This window comes from Hemibagrus wyckioides, linkage group LG28 (genome assembly GCF_019097595.1).
Source record: "Hemibagrus wyckioides isolate EC202008001 linkage group LG28, SWU_Hwy_1.0, whole genome shotgun sequence".
Lineage (NCBI taxonomy): Eukaryota > Metazoa > Chordata > Actinopteri > Siluriformes > Bagridae > Hemibagrus > Hemibagrus wyckioides.
In genome coordinates, this window is record NC_080737.1 from 5,933,304 (window position 1) to 5,958,304 (window position 25,001).

The 25,001-nt window shown below is 34.6% G+C and overlaps 1 protein-coding gene across 7 annotated transcripts in view; it reads left to right on the forward strand.

The window, feature by feature from the left end:
• Positions 1-18,808, forward strand: part of LOC131348232 (uncharacterized) — a 47,567-nt gene extending 28,759 nt beyond the window's left edge. For 3 of the 7 annotated variants that reach the window (XM_058382998.1, XM_058382994.1, XM_058382995.1), the window contains 19 exons: positions 42-84; positions 2,756-2,992; positions 3,194-3,387; positions 4,040-4,082; positions 6,736-6,960; positions 7,393-7,586; positions 7,731-7,766; positions 8,093-8,135; positions 10,805-11,041; positions 11,243-11,436; positions 12,089-12,131; positions 14,803-15,039; positions 15,241-15,428; positions 15,555-15,588; positions 15,820-16,059; positions 16,305-16,498; positions 16,648-16,683; positions 16,995-17,032; positions 17,198-18,808. In XM_058382998.1, coding sequence (XP_058238981.1) covers positions 42-84; positions 2,756-2,992; positions 3,194-3,387; positions 4,040-4,082; positions 6,736-6,960; positions 7,393-7,586; positions 7,731-7,766; positions 8,093-8,135; positions 10,805-11,041; positions 11,243-11,436; positions 12,089-12,131; positions 14,803-15,039; positions 15,241-15,428; positions 15,555-15,588; positions 15,820-16,059; positions 16,305-16,498; positions 16,648-16,683; positions 16,995-17,032; positions 17,198-17,216 — 2,475 coding nt within the window. In that variant the 3' untranslated portion in view covers positions 17,217-18,808. Of the gene's footprint in view, positions 1-41; positions 85-2,755; positions 2,993-3,193; positions 3,388-4,039; positions 4,083-6,735; positions 6,961-7,392; positions 7,587-7,730; positions 7,767-8,092; positions 8,136-10,804; positions 11,042-11,242; positions 11,437-12,088; positions 12,132-14,802; positions 15,040-15,240; positions 15,429-15,554; positions 15,589-15,819; positions 16,060-16,304; positions 16,499-16,647; positions 16,684-16,994; positions 17,045-17,197 lie in introns of those variants that run through there. The other 4 variants (XM_058382997.1, XM_058382996.1, XM_058383000.1 and 1 more) reach the window with 4 other exon arrangements.
• Positions 18,809-25,001: the final 6,193 nt, after the last annotated feature.

Sequence of the window (25,001 nt, forward strand, 5' to 3'; positions counted from 1 at the left end):
CCATAGGTTTTAGTGTTCATCCCTCTTTTGTGTGTTTGCAGATTGAAGAAAATCCTGAAAAGATTGACCCAATTGAAAAACTCAGTGAGTATGATGAGTTTTTAATTCCTTTAAGTTAAATTAAATTAACCTGGCCGTTATGCCAGTGATAAACCCCTGAATCTTTTATTTTCTGAAAACTACTGATAAACATAAAGTACATAACATTTTAATACAACTATAAAATTTGATTTATTCAGAAATGAAGTGGCAAAGCCGCTTCTCTGGTTCAGCGACAGTAGGTGTTTTCTTGTGTGACTACTTCTTGTAATAAATAAAGATACAGTAAATATAAAAAAGTGAGATGAATATGATATTATTGCATAAATGTAAGAATAATCAGTAGAGTAAAAAAGACAAAATATTAAACACATGCTTTAGATGTGACAGTTCTTCTCAAGATCTTTCGGAGAAGAACTGACCCACTCACTACCCATACACCTAGATCAAATAAATCACCCTTATGTTTAGAACTTGTAATATTTTATTATGTAAAACTGACTTACCCGTGTTATGATTTACATTTATATAATGATCTACACTTACTCCATGTGTACTGTTTATTGGTGGCTTTCTCTGTTCTTACTACAATGTATGACAATGTAATGTACTTTATGATAAATACAAGGAATACATAAAATATAGAACAATAATAATAAGCAGACTTATGATTTTATGCAATTACATATATTAATTAGGTAAAATAAATATTATATGAATGAAACACTAGGGCGCATACTGCTATATTAATGACAGGTGGTATGATACAGTGTGATGGGAGTTACTGTTAGTATCACTCTGTTTTCTTACAACAACACATCCTGAACTTCTCCTATACCACAGCACCTGGTCATCACTAACAATCTGTACTAACTAATCAATAACCTTACCATAACCATACTTTTTCAGTTGATAATGCCTACAGCTCCTTGTACGAGGTAGTTGTTGTATTGTGATGGTTTGTTATACTGAATTTTAGATGCTTTTTAGAGAGGTGTAAATGATATGGGGAAAAATAAGTCAAGGGAATGGTAAATTAATCTGTATAGTATAAATTATATAAGGAATAATGATTAAAGAAATACTGAACAGCAAAAAAAGATTTTTTTACTACGGAAGTGTATAATGCAACACACTCAACTATATACACACTTTTTTTTTTTACTAGTCAATGTCAAATAACGTCAAACACAAGTAAGGCGACACCATTAGCTTAAGCAGAATGCAGTGAATTTTTTTGAAATGTTAAAAAATAAAATCCTACAGCGTATGAATACTAATTTAAATGACTTTAAGATGTCTTATCCATTGGAGTGTCGTCGGCTATCTATACATTTCTTCTCATTAGTGCCTGGTAGCCCCGCCCCTATTTCGCCACGTGATTGTCCAAATTTCCACACATATGTTTTGTTTGGTTGAACAACTGCATTATCCAGGTTCCTGAAGTGGACGTTTATTTGTTGGAATTTTCTGTGTGGACACAAAACTGTTTATTCTACAAATGGTGCAGAATTGTGCATAAGTATGTGATTTGGGACACACCTCCCACTTTTAGTGCGTAGTATAAGTAGCTGAATTGGGACACAGGAATGTGCCTTTCACTGACCGCACTGCTGCTGCCGCTCTGCATCAGTCAGGTTCTTGTGTTTCTCTGAGTGTTTAGTCACGTGGTGGAGATTCCATCTGTAATCCTTCAACACAGTGATCTGTATTTCACAAACAAAGCACACTGCTTTACATCTGACTTCAGTAAATAAATACTCAGGAGTCCATGGCTTATTACGTGAGCTGACACTTTTGAGGGTGAACAGCTAACTCAGTATCTCCAACACATTATTGTGAAGGTGTGCAGACGTACATACATACATAAATAAAAAAAAACTGCCGGACAGAGACAGACAAAAGGGACGGACATGGCTCGGGGGTAGTAAAATGTCCAGGTCTCTAGCGCATCCTTGATATTTGGGAATGATTAAGGACACTTCCGGGTTCTTGATTGTTGCTGTTTTCATGATTAGTGGAACGTTAGGAGGAAAGTCCACACAGGGACAAAGGTACACAAACATACACTCATTGACATTTTACAGATCATTTAAAAAATGACTTTTCTTTAGTTTTATTTGTTAAGTTATATTACTTGAATCTTTCCATATTGTTAAAATGAAGATTAAATGCCCATATAAATATAAATAATCTATATCTAATATATAAATAATCCACATATTTACTTGTTATAGGTTTTGTGTGTTTTTAACATGAGACTCTTGAGTAATTAGCTTGTAGAAATCTATTTAATCATTCAAAACTGAACAAACCCATCTTAGGAAACATGAAGTAACAAAGTCAGCTCATCAGTCAAAATCATTATATACTGAAAAAAGGGATAGATGAGCTATTTTGGGTGGGTGTGTAAATCTTTTAATTTAAGCTGAGGTTTCAGTTGGGTATAATATAGACATGTATTTTAATTATTTAGAGTTATTTAATTATTATGCTATAGTGACTGATGATTTGGTGTTTCTGTGCATTCTGTAATTTATGTTTCCTCAGACAATGACCATTCTGTTAACCCACTGTTGAAGCATCCTCTTCTAAAATATTTCACTATATTTAAACATGCAATACAGCTAAATAGTCCCAGGAACCAATTATATTATGCTCTGGTGACTGAGAATGTGATGTTTCTCTGCATTCTGAAATTCATATTTTTCTTTAGACTACAAGCATACTGTCGCGCAGAAGATGAAGCATCCTCCTCTAACATACTTTACTCTAAAAACTGGGAAGACATTAGGCTATGATGTGGACATAGAGAGGAAACTTCAGGAAGGAACAGGTCTGCAGAAAGTGATGAATTTGGAAGAGTCTGATTTCATTCTGGTTTTCTGCCCTGTTGTTTCACGAGCTGGAACAGACATTGAAGCAGCAGTGAGGAAGCTCACTACCCAAGCAGGTAAAACACTCATTATTCCAATAAAGTCCTGCTATTTAACATATATGTGGAATCAAAAGTGTATAGCTCTGTTGAACAGTAGTCTAAACTGGATTATCAGCTCTTCTTCCAGTTCAAGTACATTTTAGAGTGACTGATTAACTGATGCAGAAATGATGAAGAAATGATGAAGAAATGATGATCAAATGTCTTTCTCAAAAGGTAACAAACCTGCAGTTCTGGTGGTGCTTCATCACACATTTGATCCAGAGGATATTGTACCAGACAGCAGCAGATCTGTAAAGAGACGGAATACAATCACAGTCGACTGTCTGTTCCGTGAAGGTCAGGGTTTACTGCCATGTCTTAAAAACCATGAAGCACTGTCCAAAATTACAAACTGGCTAAATCCTAAGGTGAGGTTTTTCTTTTTTTATGCATTTCCCAAATTTGCAAAACATCTCCCAAATTTCCTATTATTGGTGAATCTGATTCAATACACTGCAGTATTTATTAATATAATAATAATACTTATTATTATATATATGTTTCTTTGGTAAACAGTCATTACCAAAGATAAATAAAGGAATAATGTCGAATGTAAATAAGTTGGAAACCTTTAAAACACTATAGAGCTTCTAAATTGATGTACTATTTTTGATTAAGGTCTGGCTATAGCTTTTTTTTTTACATTTAGGTCATTAATGACTTTTTACGTAGACAAAGATAATTACTGAATATATTCATTATGCACTATCATACTCAGAACATGGTCTCCTCCATTTTTGGTGTGAACAGGTGAAAAATCCTACCATATATCAGAATCTGCTGTTGAGGCAACATTAATATCTCTAGTATAGCTAGATGTGTCATTTCTAGGATGAAATGCCATCTCCATGTGGCCACAATATACTAACTCAGCTGATGTAAATTATAATAAAGAAGTGTTTTATGGACAAAAATGTCTGTATTTAAAAGATCTGTAGAAATCACCCACATGTGATGGGTGTTGTTGGTTATATAGCTATCATAGGTTTTAGTGTTCATCCCTCTTTTGCGTGTTTGCAGATTGAAGAAAATCCTGAAAAGATTGGCCCAACTGACAAACTCAGTGAGTATGATGAGTTTTTAATTCCTTTAAGTTAAATTAAATTAACCTGGCCGTTATGCCAGTGATAAACCCCTGAATCTTTTATTTTCTGAAAACTACTGATAAACATAAAGTACATAACATTTTAATACAACTATAAAATTTGATTTATTCAGAAATGAAGTGGCAAAGCCGCTTCTCTGGTTCAGCGACAGTAGGTGTTTTCTTGTGTGACTACTTCTTGTAATAAATAAAGATACAGTAAATATAAAAAAGTGAGATGAATATGATATTATTGCATGAATGTAAGAATAATCAGTAGAGTAAAAAAGACAAAATATTAAACATATGCTTTAGATGTGACAGTTCTTCTCAAGATCTTTCGGAGAAGAACTGACCCACTCACTACCCATACACCTAGATCAAATAAATCACCCTTATGTTTAGAACTTGTAATATTTTATTATGTAAAACTGACTTACCCGTGTTATGATTTACATTTATATAATGATCTACACTTACTCCATGTGTACTGTTTATTGGTGGCTTTCTCTGTTCTTACTACAATGTATGACAATGTAATGTACTTTATGATAAATACAAGGAATACATAAAATATAGAACAATAATAATAAGCAGACTTATGATTTTATGCAATTACATATATTAATTAGGTAAAATAAATATTATATGAATGAAACACTAGGGCGCATACTGCTATATTAATGACAGGTGGTATGATACAGTGTGATGGGAGTTACTGTTAGTATCACTCTGTTTTCTTACAACAACACATCCTGAACTTCTCCTATACCACAGCACCTGGTCATCACTAACAGTTTTTACTAACTAATCAATAACCTTACCATAACCATACTTTTTCAGTTGATAATGCCTACAGCTCCTTGTACGAGGTAGTTGTTGTATTGTGATGGTTTGTTATACTGAATTTTAGATGCTTTTTAGAGAGGTGTAAATGATATGGGGAAAAATAAGTCAAGGGAATGGTAAATTAATCTGTATAGTATAAATTATATAAGGAATAATGATTAAAGAAATACTGAACAGCAAAAAAAGATTTTTTTACTACGGAAGTGTATAATGCAACACACTCAACTATATACACACTTTTTTTTTTTACTAGTCAATGTCAAATAACGTCAAACACAAGTAAGGCGACACCATTAGCTTAAGCAGAATGCAGTGAATTTTTTTGAAATGTTAAAAAATAAAATCCTACAGCGTATGAATACTAATTTAAATGACTTTAAGATGTCTTATCCATTGGAGTGTCGTCGGCTATCTATACATTTCTTCTCATTAGTGCCTGGTAGCCCCGCCCCTATTTCGCCACGTGATTGTCCAAATTTCCACACATATGTTTTGTTTGGTTGAACAACTGCATTATCCAGGTTCCTGAAGTGGACGTTTATTTGTTGGAATTTTCTGTGTGGACACAAAACTGTTTATTCTACAAATGGTGCAGAATTGTGCATAAGTATGTGATTTGGGACACACCTCCCACTTTTAGTGCGTAGTATAAGTAGCTGAATTGGGACACAGGAATGTCCCTTTCACTGACCGCACTGCTGCTGCCGCTCTGCATCAGTCAGGTTCTTGTGTTTCTCTGAGTGTTTAGTCACGTGGTGGAGATTCCAACTGTAATCCTTCAACACAGTGATCTGTATTTCACAAACAAAGCACACTGCTTTACATCTGACTTCAGTAAATAAATACTCAGGAGTCCATGGCTTGTTACGTGAGCTGACACTTTTGAGGGTGAACAGCTAACTCAGTATCTCCAACACATTATTGTGAAGGTGTGCAGATGTACATACATACATAAATAAAAAAAAACTGCCGGACAGAGACAGACAAAAGGGACGGACATGGCTCGGGGGTAGTAAAATGTCCAGGTCTCTAACGCATCCTTGATATTTGGGAATGATTAAGGACACTTCCAGGTTCTTGATTGTTGCTGTTTTCATGATTAGTGGAACGTTTGGAGGAAAGTCCACACAGGGACAAAGGTACACAAACAAACACTCATTGACCCCCCCCCCCCCCGCCCCAACCCAACAGTCTCAGCTCAGAAACAAAAGTGAAAGTAAAGTTATTCTGAGAAATCGCCCGTATCTGAGAAGCTGACAATGGGTATGTAATGTCATTCATAGTTTTCATTTTTTTCACCTCAAAGGTTGTCATTTTGTTTTCTGGAGGTGGTTTTTACAAATATACTAAAAACAGCCCTTGATTGAGGCTACATTTACATTTTTTTCTCCTCCAAAGTTGTATTTTGCTCTTATATGAAGATTTGAAACTTACAGCTTTGAGTACTAAATACACAAAAAGTGGTTAACTGTCATCCATGTGAATGATACCAGATGTTTGTTTTTAATCAGTATTTTACTTCCAGTCTGTAACTGTGTAAGTCAGTCATCTGTCCGTCACTGAAAATAAAGAAAGAGGTGTGAGTGTGAGAAGTTTACACACATCATCTTTGTAAAACACTGCTATAGATTTTATTTTACAATTAAAATACATTTTAAAATACATTTTTATTTTTTATTTTTTAAAAGTTGAAGTTGTGAAGAACGTGTATATGTTTTGTAATATACTTTACATCTGCTACTCAAATTCATTCTTTCACATTTCTTTTGTTTAACATATTTAGCTCATGACCACAGAGGTGACCAGATGCAGAAGCAGCCTCTTCTAAAATATTTTAATCTTGCACTTGGAAGCCCATTTGGACTTTGTGAGGGTATAGAGCAGAAATTTCAGGAACTAATACCAGGTCTGCAGAATGTACAGAAGCCAGAGGACTGTGATTTCATTATGGCTTTCTGCCCTGATGTTGTTATTGAAACAGCAGAGAAGATGATTAACATCTTAACAGGTAAGACACTCATTATTTCAGTAAATTCCTATTGATCAACATGAATTATTGTGGGATTACAAACGTATATGTAAAAGTAGACAAATGGCATCATATCAGTGTGCATAAATTAGATGAAAGAATAAAGGGAATAATTACATGATTATAGAATATAAGAAATAAGTTATCTTGTCTTCATTCTGAATCTCATTAAACTTTGAATTAAGATTATCTTTTGTTCACTACGTTTGTTCAAAGTGAAAGTGTGCAATGTGTGAAACATCTTTTCCTTTCTGTTTGTTGAATCCCTGAGTTGAGACAGTTGTCTAAATGACTTAATTATGGTAAAATCTGTGACTATGACCATCTGGGACTAATTCTGTGCTTGTGACTGATGAGTTATGAATTAAAATTATTGTTAAATGATTCTCATTTTCAAATTTCATTAAAAAGGTAACAAACCTGCAGTTCTGGTGGTGCTTCATCACACGTTAAATCCAGAGGATATTGTACCAGACAGCAGCAGATCTGTAAAGAGACAGAACACAATCATAGTCGACTGTCTGTTCAATGAAGATCAGGGATTACTGAGATGTTGTAAAAACAATGAAGCACTGTCCAAAGTAACAAACTGGCTGCATTCTGAGGTGAGGATTTTCTTTTTATTTGTATTTCCCAAATTTGCATCTCCCAATTTTCCTATCATTGGTGAACCTTATTTGATACATTGCAGAATTTATTAATATAATAATAATAATTATTATATTTCTATTTTTTTCTTTGGTAAACAGGCATTACCAAAGATATGTAAGGGAATTATGTCTAATGTAAGTACATTGGAAACTTTTAAAACACTATAGAGACTCTAAATTGATTGATGCCATTTTTTTTTAGAAAGGTCTGGCTACAGCTTCTTTTTTTTACATTGAGGTCATTAATGACTTTTCACTTAGACAAAGATGAATATTTTGTGGTAAATTTGTGATCATTACTGAATATATTCATTATAGAAAATCATACTCAGAATATGCCTTCATTATTTGGTATGAAGAGGTGAAAAATCCTATTTAAGAATTTGCTGCTGATTACAACATTAATATCTCTAGTATGTTCCATAGGTTTTAGTGTTCATCCCTCTTTTGTGTGTTTGCAGATTGAAGAAAATCCTGAAAAGATTGACCCAATTGAAAAACTCAGTGAGTATGATGAGTTTTTAATTCCTTTAAGTTAAATTAAATTAACCTGGCCGTTATGCCAGTGATAAACCCCTGAATCTTTTATTTTCTGAAAACTACTGATAAACATAAAGTACATAACATTTTAATACAACTATAAAATTTGATTTATTCAGAAATGAAGTGGCAAAGCCGCTTCTCTGGTTCAGCGACAGTAGGTGTTTTCTTGTGTGACTACTTCTTGTAATAAATAAAGATACAGTAAATATAAAAAAGTGAGATGAATATGATATTATTGCATGAATGTAAGAATAATCAGTAGAGTAAAAAAGACAAAATATTAAACACATGCTTTAGATGTGACAGTTCTTCTCAAGATCTTTCGGAGAAGAACTGACCCACTCACTACCCATACACATAGATCAAATAAATCACCCTTATGTTTAGAACTTGTAATATTTTATTATGTAAAACTGACTTACCCGTGTTATGATTTACATTTATATAATGATCTACACTTACTCCATGTGTACTGTTTATTGGTGGCTTTCTCTGTTCTTACTACAATGTATGACAATGTAATGTACTTTATGATAAATACAAGGAATACATAAAATATAGAACAATAATAATAAGCAGACTTATGATTTTATGCAATTACATATATTAATTAGGTAAAATAAATATTATATGAATGAAACACTAGGGCGCATACTGCTATATTAATGACAGGTGGTATGATACAGTGTGATGGGAGTTACTGTTAGTATCACTCTGTTTTCTTACAACAACACATCCTGAACTTCTCCTATACCACAGCACCTGGTCATCACTAACAATCTGTACTAACTAATCAATAACCTTACCATAACCATACTTTTTCAGTTGATAATGCCTACAGCTCCTTGTACGAGGTAGTTGTTGTATTGTGATGGTTTGTTATACTGAATTTTAGATGCTTTTTAGAGAGGTGTAAATGATATGGGGAAAAATAAGTCAAGGGAATGGTAAATTAATCTGTATAGTATAAATTATATAAGGAATAATGATTAAAGAAATACTGAACAGCAAAAAAAGATTTTTTTACTACGGAAGTGTATAATGCAACACACTCAACTATATACACACTTTTTTTTTTTACTAGTCAATGTCAAATAACGTCAAACACAAGTAAGGCGACACCATTAGCTTAAGCAGAATGCAGTGAATTTTTTTGAAATGTTAAAAAATAAAATCCTACAGCGTATGAATACTAATTTAAATGACTTTAAGATGTCTTATCCATTGGAGTGTCGTCGGCTATCTATACATTTCTTCTCATTAGTGCCTGGTAGCCCCGCCCCTATTTCGCCACGTGATTGTCCAAATTTCCACACATATGTTTTGTTTGGTTGAACAACTGCATTATCCAGGTTCCTGAAGTGGACGTTTATTTGTTGGAATTTTCTGTGTGGACACAAAACTGTTTATTCTACAAATGGTGCAGAATTGTGCATAAGTATGTGATTTGGGACACACCTCCCACTTTTAGTGCGTAGTATAAGTAGCTGAATTGGGACACAGGAATGTGCCTTTCACTGACCGCACTGCTGCTGCCGCTCTGCATCAGTCAGGTTCTTGTGTTTCTCTGAGTGTTTAGTCACGTGGTGGAGATTCCATCTGTAATCCTTCAACACAGTGATCTGTATTTCACAAACAAAGCACACTGCTTTACATCTGACTTCAGTAAATAAATACTCAGGAGTCCATGGCTTGTTACGTGAGCTGACACTTTTGAGGGTGAACAGCTAACTCAGTATCTCCAACACATTATTGTGAAGGTGTGCAGACGTACATACATACATAATTAAAAAATCAGCCGTACAGAGACAGCCAAAAGGGAAGGACATGGCTCGGGGGTAGTAAAATGTCCAGGTCTCTAGCGCATCCTTGATATTTGGGAATGATTAAGGACACTTCCGGGTTCTTGATTGTTGCTGTTTTCATGATTAGTGGAACGTTTGGAGGAAAGTCCACACAGGGACAAAGGTACACAAACATACACTCATTGACATTTTACAGATCATTTAAAAAATGACTTTTCTTTAGTTTTATTTGTTAAGTTATATTACTTGAATCTTTCCATATTGTTAAAATGAAGATTAAATGCCCATATAAATATAAATAATCTATATCTAATATATAAATAATCCACATATTTACTTGTTATAGGTTTTGTGTGTTTTTAACACGAGACTCTTGAGTAATTAGCTTGTAGAAATCTATTTAATCATTCAAAACTGAACAAACCCATCTTAGGAAACATGAAGTAACAAAGTCAGCTCATCAGTCAAAATCATTATAAACTGAAAAAAGGGATAGATGAGCTATTTTGGGTGGGTGTGTAAATGTTTTAATTTAAGCTGAGGTTTCAGTTGGGTATAATATAGACATGTATTTTAATTATTTAGAGTTATTTAATTATTATGCTATAGTGACTGATGATTTGGTGTTTCTGTGCATTCTGTAATTTATGTTTCCTCAGACAATGACCATTCTGTTAACCCACTGTTGAAGCATCCTCTTCTAAAATATTTCACTATATTTAAACATGCAATACAGCTAAATAGTCCCAGGAACCAATTATATTATGCTCTGGTGACTGAGAATGTGATGTTTCTCTGCATTCTGAAATTCATATTTTTCTTTAGACTACAAGCATACTGTCGCGCAGAAGATGAAGCATCCTCCTCTAACATACTTTACTCTAAAAACTGGGAAGACATTAGGCTATGATGTGGACATAGAGAGGAAACTTCAGGAAGGAACAGGTCTGCAGAAAGTGATGAATTTGGAAGAGTCTGATTTCATTCTGGTTTTCTGCCCTGTTGTTTCACGAGCTGGAACAGACATTGAAGCAGCAGTGAGGAAGCTCACTACCCAAGCAGGTAAAACACTCATTATTCCAATAAAGTCCTGCTATTTAACATATATGTGGAATCAAAAGTGTATAGCTCTGTTGAACAGTAGTCTAAACTGGATTATCAGCTCTTCTTCCAGTTCAAGTACATTTTAGAGTGACTGATTAACTGATGCAGAAATGATGAAGAAATGATGAAGAAATGATGATCAAATGTCTTTCTCAAAAGGTAACAAACCTGCAGTTCTGGTGGTGCTTCATCACACATTTGATCCAGAGGATATTGTATCAGACAGCAGCAGATCTGTAAAGAGACGGAATACAATCACAGTCGACTGTCTGTTCCGTGAAGGTCAGGGTTTACTGCCATGTCTTAAAAACCATGAAGCACTGTCCAAAATTACAAACTGGCTAAATCCTAAGGTGAGGTTTTTCTTTTTTTATGCATTTCCCAAATTTGCAAAACATCTCCCAAATTTCCTATTATTGGTGAATCTGATTCAATACACTGCAGTATTTATTAATATAATAATAATACTTATTATTATATATATTTTTCTTTGGTAAACAGTCATTACCAAAGATAAAGAAAGGAATAATGTCGAATGTAAATAAGTTGGAAACCTTTAAAACACTATAGAGCTTCTAAATTGATGTACTATTTTTGATTAAGGTCTGGCTATAGCTTTTTTTTTTGCATTTAGGTCATTAATGACTTTTTACATAGACAAAGATAATTACTGAATATATTCATTATGCACTATCATACTCAGAACATGGTCTCCTCCATTTTTGGTGTGAACAGGTGAAAAATCCTACCATATATCAGAATCTGCTGTTGAGGCAACATTAATATCTCTAGTATAGCTAGATGTGTCATTTCTAGGATGAAATGCCATCTCCATGTGGCCACAATATACTAACTCAGCTGATGTAAATTATAATAAAGAAGTGTTTTATGGACAAAAATGTCTGTATTTAAAAGATCTGTAGAAATCACCCACATGTGATGGGTGTTGTTGGTTATATAGCTATCATAGGTTTTAGTGTTCATCCCTTTTTTGCGTGTTTGCAGATTGAAGAAAATCCTGAAAAGATTGGCCCAACTGACAAACTCAGTGAGTATGATGAGTTTTTAATTCCTTTAAGTTAAATTAAATTAACCTGGCCGTTATGCCAGTGATAAACCCCTGAATCTTTTATTTTCTGAAAACTACTGATAAACATAAAGTACATAACATTTTAATACAACTATAAAATTTGATTTATTCAGAAATGAAGTGGCAAAGCCGCTTCTCTGGTTCAGCGACAGTAGGTGTTTTCTTGTGTGACTACTTCTTGTAATAAATAAAGATACAGTAAATATAAAAAAGTGAGATGAATATGATATTATTGCATGAATGTAAGAATAATCAGTAGAGTAAAAAAGACAAAATATTAAACATATGCTTTAGATGTGACAGTTCTTCTCAAGATCTTTCGGAGGAGAACTGACCCACTCACTACCCATACACATAGATCAAATAAATCACCCTTATGTTTAGAACTTGTAATATTTTATTATGTAAAACTGACTTACCCGTGTTATGATTTACATTTATATAATGATCTACACTTACTCCATGTGTACTGTTTATTGGTGGCTTTCTCTGTTCTTACTACAATGTATGACAATGTAATGTACTTTATGATAAATACAAGGAATACATAAAATATAGAACAATAATAATAAGCAGACTTATGATTTTATGCAATTACATATATTAATTAGGTAAAATAAATATTATATGAATGAAACACTAGGGCGCATACTGCTATATTAATGACAGGTGGTATGATACAGTGTGATGGGAGTTACTGTTAGTATCACTCTGTTTTCTTACAACAACACATCCTGAACTTCTCCTATACCACAGCACCTGGTCACCACTAACAATCTGTACTAACTAATCAATAACCTTACCATAACCATACTTTTTCAGTTGATAATGCCTACAGCTCCTTGTACGAGGTAGTTGTTGTATTGTGATGGTTTGTTATACTGAATTTTAGATGCTTTTTAGAGAGGTGTAAATGATATGGGGAAAAATAAGTCAAGGGAATGGTAAATTAATCTGTATAGTATAAATTATATAAGGAATAATGATTAAAGAAATACTGAACAGCAAAAAAAGATTTTTTTACTACGGAAGTGTATAATGCAACACACTCAACTATATACACACTTTTTTTTTTTACTAGTCAATGTCAAATAACGTCAAACACAAGTAAGGCGACACCATTAGCTTAAGCAGAATGCAGTGAATTTTTTTGAAATGTTAAAAAATAAAATCCTACAGCGTATGAATACTAATTTAAATGACTTTAAGATGTCTTATCCATTGGAGTGTCGTCGGCTATCTATACATTTCTTCTCATTAGTGCCTGGTAGCCCCGCCCCTATTTCGCCACGTGATTGTCCAAATTTCCACACATATGTTTTGTTTGGTTGAACAACTGCATTATCCAGGTTCCTGAAGTGGACGTTTATTTGTTGGAATTTTCTGTGTGGACACAAAACTGTTTATTCTACAAATGGTGCAGAATTGTGCATAAGTATGTGATTTGGGACACACCTCCCACTTTTAGTGCGTAGTATAAGTAGCTGAATTGGGACACAGGAATGTCCCTTTCACTGACCGCACTGCTGCTGCCGCTCTGCATCAGTCAGGTTCTTGTGTTTCTCTGAGTGTTTAGTCACGTGGTGGAGATTCCAACTGTAATCCTTCAACACAGTGATCTGTATTTCACAAACAAAGCACACTGCTTTACATCTGACTTCAGTAAATAAATACTCAGGAGTCCATGGCTTATTACGTGAGCTGACACTTTTGAGGGTGAACAGCTAACTCAGTATCTCCAACACATTATTGTGAAGGTGTGCAGACGTACATACATACATAAATAAAAAAAAACTGCCGGACAGAGACAGACAAAAGGGACGGACATGGCTCGGGGGTAGTAAAATGTCCAGGTCTCTAGCGCATCCTTGATATTTGGGAATGATTAAGGACACTTCCGGGTTCTTGATTGTTGCTGTTTTCATGATTAGTGGAACGTTAGGAGGAAAGTCCACACAGGGACAAAGGTACACAAACATACACTCATTGACATTTTACAGATCATTTAAAAAATGACTTTTCTTTAGTTTTATTTGTTAAGTTATATTACTTGAATCTTTCCATATTGTTAAAATGAAGATTAAATGCCCATATAAATATAAATAATCTATATCTAATATATAAATAATCCACATATTTACTTGTTATAGGTTTTGTGTGTTTTTAACACGAGACTCTTGAGTAATTAGCTTGTAGAAATCTATTTAATCATTCAAAACTGAACAAACCCATCTTAGGAAACATGAAGTAACAAAGTCAGCTCATCAGTCAAAATCATTATATACTGAAAAAAGGGATAGATGAGGTATTTTGGGTGGGTGTGTAAATGTTTTAATTTAAGCTGAGGTTTCAGTTGGGTATAATATAGACATGTATTTTAATTATTTAGAGTTATTTAATTATTATGCTATAGTGACTGATGATTTGGTGTTTCTGTGCATTCTGTAATTTATGTTTCCTCAGACAATGACCATTCTGTTAACCCACTGTTGAAGCATCCTCTTCTAAAATATTTCACTATATTTAAACATGCAATACAGCTAAATAGTCCCAGGAACCAATTATATTATGCTCTGGTGACTGAGAATGTGATGTTTCTCTGCATTCTGAAATTCATATTTTTCTTTAGACTACAAGCATACTGTCGCGCAGAAGATGAAGCATCCTCCTCTAACATACTTTACTCTAAAAACTGGGAAGACATTAGGCTATGATGTGGACATAGAGAGGAAACTTCAGGAAGGAACAGGTCTGCAGAAAGTGATGAATTTGGAAGAGTCTGATTTCATTCTGGTTTTCTGCCCTGTTGTTTCACGAGCTGGAACAGACATTGAAGCAGCAGTGAGGAAGCTCACTACCCAAGCAGGTAAAACACTCATTATTCCAATAAAGTCCTGCTATTTAACATATATGTGGAATCAAAAGTGTATAGCTCTGTTGAACAGTAGTCTAAACTGGATTATCAGCTCTTCTTCCAGTTCAAGTACATTTTAGAGTGACTGATTAACTGATGCAGAAATGATGAAGAAATGATGAAGAAATGATGATCAAATGTCTTTCTCAAAAGGTAACAAACCTGCAGTTCTGGTGGTGCTTCATCACACATTTGATCCAGAGGATATTGTATCAGACAGCAGCAGATCTGTAAAGAGACGGAATACAATCACAGTCGACTGTCTGTTCCATGAAGGTCAGGGATTACTGACATGTTCTAAAAACCATGAAGCACTGTCCAAAGTTACAAACTGGATTGAGGTGAGGTTGCTTTTTTTCTAAAATCATGGGGATTTTAATATTTTACAAAAAAAATTAAATAGGAAAAATCTTTAGATTTTAAAATGGTAAAAACAGTTGAAAATGTTCTAACAATATATTCTACAGGAAATTTCAGGAAGGATACCAAGAAAACGTCCAAGTAAGTCACATTTTAACACACAGCAGGATATAATACCACCACACATTTAATTTATTTTGTGCTTCATCAATTTTAATCTTTACCATTAGCCTCATGAAATATGAGTGGGTACTTTAATTGCTCAATAATTAACCTGAATCATTCAGTATAGTTAAAATAGTTTCAGGAATCAATTATATTATGTTGGTGACTGATGATTTGGTGTTTCTCTGCAATTTATTATTCATTTAGATCAGGACCATCCTGCTAAGCAGATAATGAAGGATCCTCACCTAAAATACTTCACTTTAGTAACTGGAAAGACATTAGGACACCATGTGGATATACAGATGGAACTTCATAAAGTGATACTACATCTACAGAAGGTGGTGAATTTGGAAGAGTCTGATTTCATTCTGGTTTTCTGCCCTGTTGTTTCTCAAGCTGGAACTGACATTGAAGCAGCAGTGAAGAAGCTCAGTACCCAAGCAGGTAAAGCACTCATTATTCCAATAAATAAATAAAATTGATAATATTTAAAAATTTTAAGGATGAAAAAGAATTGTAAGGATGAGAAAAAAAGAGAACGATCAAACAATGAAAGAAAATATGACACATCCTCATTTACCTTCATTCTGAATCTTTGTTTTTATTAACCATTTATATTTACCTGAAGTTAAAGTTTACTATATAAGAAATGTTTGCTTCACTAAAACTCAAATGTTTCCCATCAAAAGGTAACAAACCTGCAGTTCTGGTGGTGCTTCACCACACATTTAATCCAGAGCTTATTGTACCAGACAGCAGCAGATCTGTAAAGAGACAGAACACAATCATAGTCGACTGTCTGTTCCATGAAGATCAGGGATTACTGAGGTGTAGTAAAAACAATGAAGCACTGTCCAAAGTAACAAACTGGCTGCATCCTGAGGTGAGGTTTTTCTTTTTATTTGTATTTTTTGCAGAACATCTCCCAACTTTCCTATCATTGGTGAACCTGATTTGATACACTGCAGAATTTATTAATATAATAATAATAATTATTATTATTATTTTTTTCTTTTTTTCTTTGGTAAACAGGCATTACCAATGATAAGTAAAGGAATTATGTCTAATGTAAGTACATTGGAAACTTTTAAAACAAATTTACAAATTTACAAATTACAAATTAAAACAAATTAAATTGATTGATGTCATTTTTTGAGAAAGGTCTGGCTACAGCTTTGTTTTTTTAATTGAGGTCATTAATGACTTTTCACTTAGACAAAGATTAATATTTTGTGGTCACAATGTGTGATCATTACTGAACATATTCATTATGGAATATCATACTCAGGGAAAAACACCTGAACCTTTATTTTCTGAAAACTACTGATAAACATGAGTACATAACATTTTAATACATCTATGAATTTTGATTTATTCAGAAAGGAAGTGGCAAGGCCGCTCGACTGGTTCAAAGACAGTAGGTGACTTTGTAAGTACTTCTTATAATAAATAAAGATGTGAGATGAATATGATATTATTACATAAATCTAAGAATAAGCAGTAGAGTAAAAAAGACAAAATATTAACCATATGCTTTAGATGTGACATTGGCTTTTATTTGTATTTATCTAAACGAGTATAGAAAAAATAAAACAAGATGAGTGATGGATCCAGAGAAGGCCACGTCATGCCTGGGCCATCTTCCAGACGCTGAAGACCTCGGTTTCTTCTCAAGATCTTTCGGAGAAGAACTGACCAACGTACTACCCATACACATAACAAATAAATCACCATTATGTTTAGAACTCGTAAGACTTAATTATGTAAAACTGACTAACCTGCGTTATGATTTACATTTACATTTATATAATGATCTACACTTACTCCATGTGTACTGTTTATTGGTGGCTCTCTCTGTTCTTCCTGCAATGTATGACAATGTATTGTACTTTATGATAAATATAAATAATAAATGAAATATATAATAATAATATTAATAATAATAATAATAATAATAATAATAAGCAGAGTGTTATGATTTAATGCAATAGCATATCAAGGCAGTGGTGGCTCAAGTGGTTAAGGCTCTGGGTCGTTGACCAGAAGATCAGGGGTTCAAGCCCCAGCACTGCCAAGTTGCCACTGTTGGGCCCTTGAGCAAGGCCCTTAACCCTCTCTGCTCCAGGGGCGCTGTATCATGGCTGACCCTGCACTCTGACCCCAACCTCCAAGGATGGGATATGTGATGAAAGAATTTCACTGTGCTGTAATGTATATGTGACAAATAAAGGCTGTTTCATTTCATTAGGTAAAATGAATATTACATGAATGAAACACTAGGGGGCATACTGCTATATTAATGACAAGTCATATGATGCAGTGTGACGGGAAACAGAGTTACTGTTAGTATCACTCTATTTTCTTACAACAGCACATCTTGAAGTGTTTTTCTTCTCCTATACCACAGCACCTGGTCATCACTAACAATTTTTTACTAATGAATCAATAACGTTCTAATTATTGCCTGTTATTCTGTGAAAAACAAAAAATGTTCTTAAAGCAGCTTATAGCAGCTAGAAAATTTTTTTTTGTCTCTTAAAAACACAAACTAAAAAAAAAACAAGTCCTCAAGAAGTTCCCATGTTGGAAAACTTAAAAAAGGTCAACTTACAGAAAATTAAATCGAAACCATTTCAGACCAGTGCAAATTCCAATGACCTGTATGTTTTAAATGATTAATTATTAAACAGACACATGTATTGTTTGCAGAGAGTATTTATTTGTTTGTTGGTGAAAAAAGTAATGCATGCATTATTCTTACACAATCAAATTAAATTCGTGTTTGACCAGACAGTCACTGACCCCCATGTCCTCTTGTGATCACCGGTTCTCCTCCATTCAGTAAAATGTTTTCTTCTGTGAATTACTATGATTCTGTGAATGAGCACTACATGACAGTGACTGTCCCCAATAAGTAGAGACCGCGGTGAAGTTAGCTTGATATTCAGACATTAGACAGCACAAGCTGCACTGCCAAGGTGATCAGCTTAGGGGGCCCTTCCCTATTGCATCGTGAAGGTTTTCCCTCAGAGCCATTCTGTTATGGCTCACTCGAGGTCAATGAAGAGACCTCTTTATTGGAAGTCCTTAAAGTTTTTGTTTTGTTGATGGTTCTTTGTTGTTTCAATTGGGTCCGGAGTGTTCAACTGCTGTTCACTGCAGTAATGGGGAAGGTTTGCTCATTTTCTAAATTGTCGGACTTGATGCAGGTTATGTTGTGTGTTAATGAGAAATTATGTTAAATAATATTAAGGTGATATCTTTTAATGTGAACGGGGTGCGCAATCCAATTAAAAGAAGCAAAATTTTTGCAAAACTAAAAAAGGATAAAGTCCAGATTGCTTCTTACAAGAGACACATCTTTCACAGGTGGAACACAGTAAACTGAATAGGCCAGGCTACAAACATATTTTCTCCTCTTCTTATAAATCTGGCCACAAGAGAGGAGTGGCAATATTAATATTGAAACAAATAAACTTCGAACATATATCTGCTATCATAGACAAGGACGGTAGATACGTTATGATTATAGGAAATATAGAGAACTCCTTTATTACTCTCCTCAATGTTCCTCCAGGAGCAGATTGGTCTTTTTATAAACATATATTTGATTTAATGGCTACAAATTCACAGGGAATTAGAATTTGTGGAGGAGATTTTAATCTTTCCCCTGATTGGATTCTTCTGGAAGTGGTTTAACTCAACCCAAGCCTGTATGTAAGAAAATTAATGGGATTATGAAAGAGCTGGGGGTCATGGATGTGTGGAGAGATCTTAATCCGTCTAGTCGTACCTATACCCATTTTTCTTCCCCTCACTCGGTTTATTCCACAATTGGCTAATTTTTTTATTTTTGGTAAAGACAGAAATAGGGTCAAGTGCTGCGAGATAAGAACAATAGATATCTCGGATCATAGCCCTGTCTATATGACTTTCAACTTGAATAACAAAGCAAGGGTTACGCTTTGGAGATTAAACTCTAGCATTTTAAATGGGCTTAAAGAACAGTTGAAGACAGAAATTAATGTTACATTATTTTCCAAATACATTAATTGATGTACTTGGAAAATAATGATAAATGTAATGCATGTAAAGCTGTGATGAAGGGTAAAATTATTGCGACCACTTCATTACTCAAAAGGTTTAGGCAGGAGAGACTCAATACATTACAGCAACATTTAGAGAAGTTACAAAGACAACATATGAGAAACTTGGACTCTGATGTGAAAAAAGAGATTAAAAAGACGCAGGAAGAAATGAATGATTTGTACATGCAAGAAATACAGAAAAAGTTTATATTTACCAAGCAAAAATATTATGAAGTGGGAGGCAAATCTATCAAACTCTTGGCTTATAGATTACGTAAACAACAGGCAGATAAATCGATCTACAAGATTCGCAATCCTATTACCAGAAAAATAGAAAACTGGCTTGAATAAAATTCTTAAACATTTTGAGATATTTTACAAAAATCAAATAGAAGCAAATAGATGATGATTCTCAGGGGATAGGGGTTCTTGACACCTTGAATCTACCCACAGTTTCTGCAGAAAACAATAAGAGACTGTTAACTGAAATAACTGTATAATATTATTATTATCAGGATATTATAATATCCTGTATAATATTTCAGTTATCAACTGAAATAACAGTTTCAATTCCTCTTCCAATTTCAAAGGAATTGAACATTGCTATTACGAGGTTGAAGGTAAACAAGTCTCCAGGGCCTGATGGCTTTATCTCCGAATGTTACAAAACCCTTAGAGAATCATTGACCCCCATGCTACTTGACACCTTCAACTGGATGTTTAAAGGTGGGGTGGTCCCTCCTTTACGGAAGGAAGCAATTATTTCAGTTATAAATGAAGGTAGAGATAAAACTGAATGTGGAAATGTTAGACCTTAAATGTTGATTACAAACTATTTACATCAATTCTGGCTAGAAGGTTGGATGAAATTATCCCAGAGATTATTCATCTAGATCAGACAGGATCAAAAGATAAAGACAAACTCAAGATAATATTAGGCACTCTTTACATATTATGAGCTATATAACTAAAAATAATGTTGAAGCTTTATTAGTATTCTATTTGCCCTATTCATAGAGCCCCTTAACCAATGGATCTGACAGAATGACAAAATTATAGGTATAGAAATAAGGACAGGAGTACATAAGGTGGCTGCCTTTGCAGATGACATTTTAGTTTACTTAAAACAACCAACTCAGTCACTTCTTGAGACTTATGGATCCTTTTCAGGTTAAAAGGTGAATATACAGAAAACCAAGGTTCTTACTTTTAACTATAAGCCACCTGGACTCATTACCAAGAATTTTTGCCTCAACTGGGAATCAGCATCAGTGAAATATTTGGAAGTAGTCATATCAAAATTATTTAAAGGTAATTTTACCCCCCTGATATTAAAGATTAAAAGAGAGATAACAAGATGGAATCTTATCCCCTTTCTAAGCATGAGCCCAAGGGTGGAATCAATCAAGATGAACATTTTACCAAGATTACTGTACTTATTTCAATCTCTGCCAGTGAATATACAGTGCAGCAGTTTGTAGAATGGGATAAAATATTCTCAAGATTTATTCGGAATGGGAGGAAACCCAGAATTAGATTTAAAACCCTTCAGCTATCAAAGGGAAAGGGGGGAATGGGACTGCCATGTATGTGAGATTATTATTATGCTGCCCAGATAAAACCTTTAGTATACTTATGTACCTTGGCATATCAATCTAGATGGAAGGAAATAGAAATATATCTCAAGAGGTTCCTGTTCAGGCAGCATTGGGATATGTACTACAGATACTACAGATTGGGAGATTAACTACAAATAATCCTTGGTTAAATGTATCCTTAAACGTTTGGAAGAAAGTAATGAAATTAGGCATTTTGAAAGATTCTATGATGCTGATGCGCTGGTGTGCCTATGACACTGAGTTTGTTCCCAACAAAACTGACAAAAGGTTTAAAAGATGGACGACTAAAGGCTTAACAGCCTATTGGGCATTTATGAAAAAGGGGAAACTTTAGAGTTTTCAGATGCTTAGAGAACCAAGACTTTTATAGATACCTCCAATTGCGTCACTATTTAAAACATACCTTAGGACATGCATCCAAGAAAGTAGAAGATGGGCTATCAAAAGTTTTTTTTTTTCTAGCCTACCAATTAGATATCTGTAAAAATGTTATCTCAAAGTTGTCTAATGGGCTACAGCAAGTTAAGCAGGTAGATACACAATATATGAAGGAGAGATGGGAGCGGGAAGGCAACCTCAAACTTTCAGTAGAGGAGTGGGAAGGAGTCACAATGGAAAACTACTCATTCTCTGTTCTGGAGAGAGTTTGCGTGGAGGGGTATTGCTTGGTTCTAGAGTTACACAGATCCAGTTGTTGGTGAGGCTGTGGGGTGGACAAGGCAAATCATTTCCACATTTTCTGGAGCTGCCTTTCTATTAACCAATATTGCCGTAAAATACATAAATGTCTAGAAACTATTTTTAAGATTCAAATTCCCTTCAGTTTTGAAGTGATCTACCTGGGTTTGACTTCAAGTGATTTTACAAACAAATATCTGTTCAGAATCATAACAATAGCAAGTAAGAAAGCAATTACAAGAAAGTGGCTACAGCCAGCTTCGCCAACTCTTGAACACTGGGTGGATATAGTACATGAAAGTTTTTCAGTGGAGAAGCTAACCTATGCTCTAAGACTTAAGTCTCAATTGTTTTCAGTACTATGGAATGATTGAGTGTATTTCCCCTACACCTTCAGATTTTGTTTAAATGGATAAAATAAAGACAGTCACTAGTAAGTGACATCCCGCAAGAATTGGATCATTAATGTTGTGTGGTGGGATTGTTTTTTTTTTTTTTGTTTTTAATTAACCTATGTTCTGTTCTGTTTCGAACTTTAATAATAGTTTTATAAAGGGAATGTGTAGGATTTACCTAAGTCAAATGTATTAAAATCTGTTTCTTTGTTTGAATTTATTCATAATTTTATGTATTCAGTACTATCACTTTTGTGATTATGTAAATGTGATACATTGATCATTTCTATACTTCCCTGTAGTGAAAGGATAAATTACTAAAACATAAAATAAAAAAAAGAGAAAGAAAACAGGATTACTCAAAGTTAAATACCAGAGCTTTAAAAGATTCCTGTCCAGGGTGTACCCTGCTGGATCATGATGCAGAAACACTAGTTCATGCATTCATGACCTCCAGACTGGACTATTGTAATGCATTACTAGGTGGTTGTCCTGCATCTTCAATAAACAAGCTACAGTTAGTCCAGAATGCAGCTGCCAGAGTTCTTACCAGATCAAGAAAATTTGATCATATAACCCCAATATTATCATCCCTGCACTGGCTACCTGTGAAGTTTAGAATGGACTATAAACTAGCTCTACTCACATACAAGGCTCTAATTGGTTTAGCTCCCACCTATCTCTCCAGTCTCCTAACACGTTACAATCCATCACGCTCTTTAAGATCACAAAATTCCAGACTTCTAGTAGTTCCCAGAATATCAAAGTCCACAAAAGGGGGTAGAGCGTTTTTGTATTTAGCTCCAAAACTTTGGAATAGTCTTCCTGACAGTCTTCGGGGCTCAGACACAGTCTCCCAGTTTAAATGTAGACTAAAGACTTATCTCTTTAGCCAGGCATACATCTAACACTTCCCATAACCTTGCACTCCAGTACATCTGATAAAATGCACATTCAGCTAGTACTGCTAATATTATGAACAGCAGCTACGCTAATGCTGTTCCATTGTTTCCCTTCTTCTACCCATCCCGAGGCATACAGAGACTGTGCCGGCTCCAGTGGCATCCGGAGATGGACCAGCTCCAGCCGGGTTCTGCTTGTGAGGATTGGGATATTCAAGCAGCACCATGGACAACAACCTCCTTATTGATTTTCATAACACTATACACATGCTGTATCGGCATCACACAATTGTCACCCAAACGAGGATGGGTTCCCTTTGGAGTCTGGTTCCTCTCAAGGTTTCTTCCTCATACCATCTAAGGGAGTTTTTCCTTGCCACAGTCGCCTCAGTCACCTCAGGCTTGCTCACTTGGGATAACATCTAGGCCTGTCTGTCTGTTTGTCTGTTCATATGTTTGTTGTTTTCTTATGTGGTTTCTCATGTAAAGCTGCTTTGAGACAATGCTCTTTGTTAAAAGCGCTATACAAATAAAATTGAACTGAATTGAATCATACTTGTTTACCCTTCTGTAAATACTTCCTCCCTTTTAACCTTTAGATGAAACAAGATATTACAAATTGGTTCAGATAAAAATATCTGGTTCAGATAAATGCAAAAAGGAAACATTTGAATTTGAGAATTGAAGAATTCAAACTGTAGTTTTATTGTTTAAGGCAATTTAAGATGATAAGCTGATATGCAGCTGGCAGTGAGAGGGTTAAGAGAGAACACAGGACATGAATAAGAATGAAAGTGAAAAGTACAGGGATTCTTGCAGAGTCTGGCCGACAGTTTGAAGGACTCACGTATTGTAAGTTTGCTGTGTTTGGCTAAGTGTGTGTGTGTGTTTGATATTGGCTTACCTTTTTTTCATTCTAATATGGAACAATTCTGATTTTCTTTAATCAGGAAGTAACTAGTGTTTCCTGTTTTTAACGCTCACTTACAACCATGTTAACTATTTTATGTCTGATTGACCATATTCAATTATATGGTGTATAGTGGTGTTATATAATTCTTAGGATATTAAGATGGCCTAAGATATATTTAGGTAATCATACAGGATTCCAGCTTTCTAGGGACTACATGAAACATTCTGCTAAGTGGAAATTGTAGGTTTTGTGTAATGCAGGTATTAATGGTCACATGGTCAGGGCTCTCTCAGTGTTTGCAAATTTATTGAAACATGATTCCGGTGGCTCCAGACTAATATAACCCAGCCCACTCTGGCAGCCCTGTTATCAACACTCTTCCACCGAAAATGTTCATAAAGTGAACATGAGGCAACATGAAAGAAAATTACTAATGCCTATTAGCACTTGTTTCAGTTTCTATTTTTGACCACTAGGTGAAATACAACTTATGGAATGGAGCAACTAGGAAATGGACCAACTTGTGGGGGTCCATGGGCATTAGTATGGGGCATTTTCCCCTTTGCTGCTTTATCAGCTTTCACTTTTCTAGTGAAGGCTTTCTATTAGACTTTGGAATATAGTATTGGGATTTGGCCCTTCAGCAACAAGAGCATGAGTGAGGTTGGGCACAAAGGATGTTTTCATAAAGACACCAGAAGCGAACAGACAATGGAGCATCAAAACCCCGGGAGGGGTGTGTTTATTAAGGCGGAATGCAGAGAGGAGTATACTCAGCTGTAGGAGTGGTG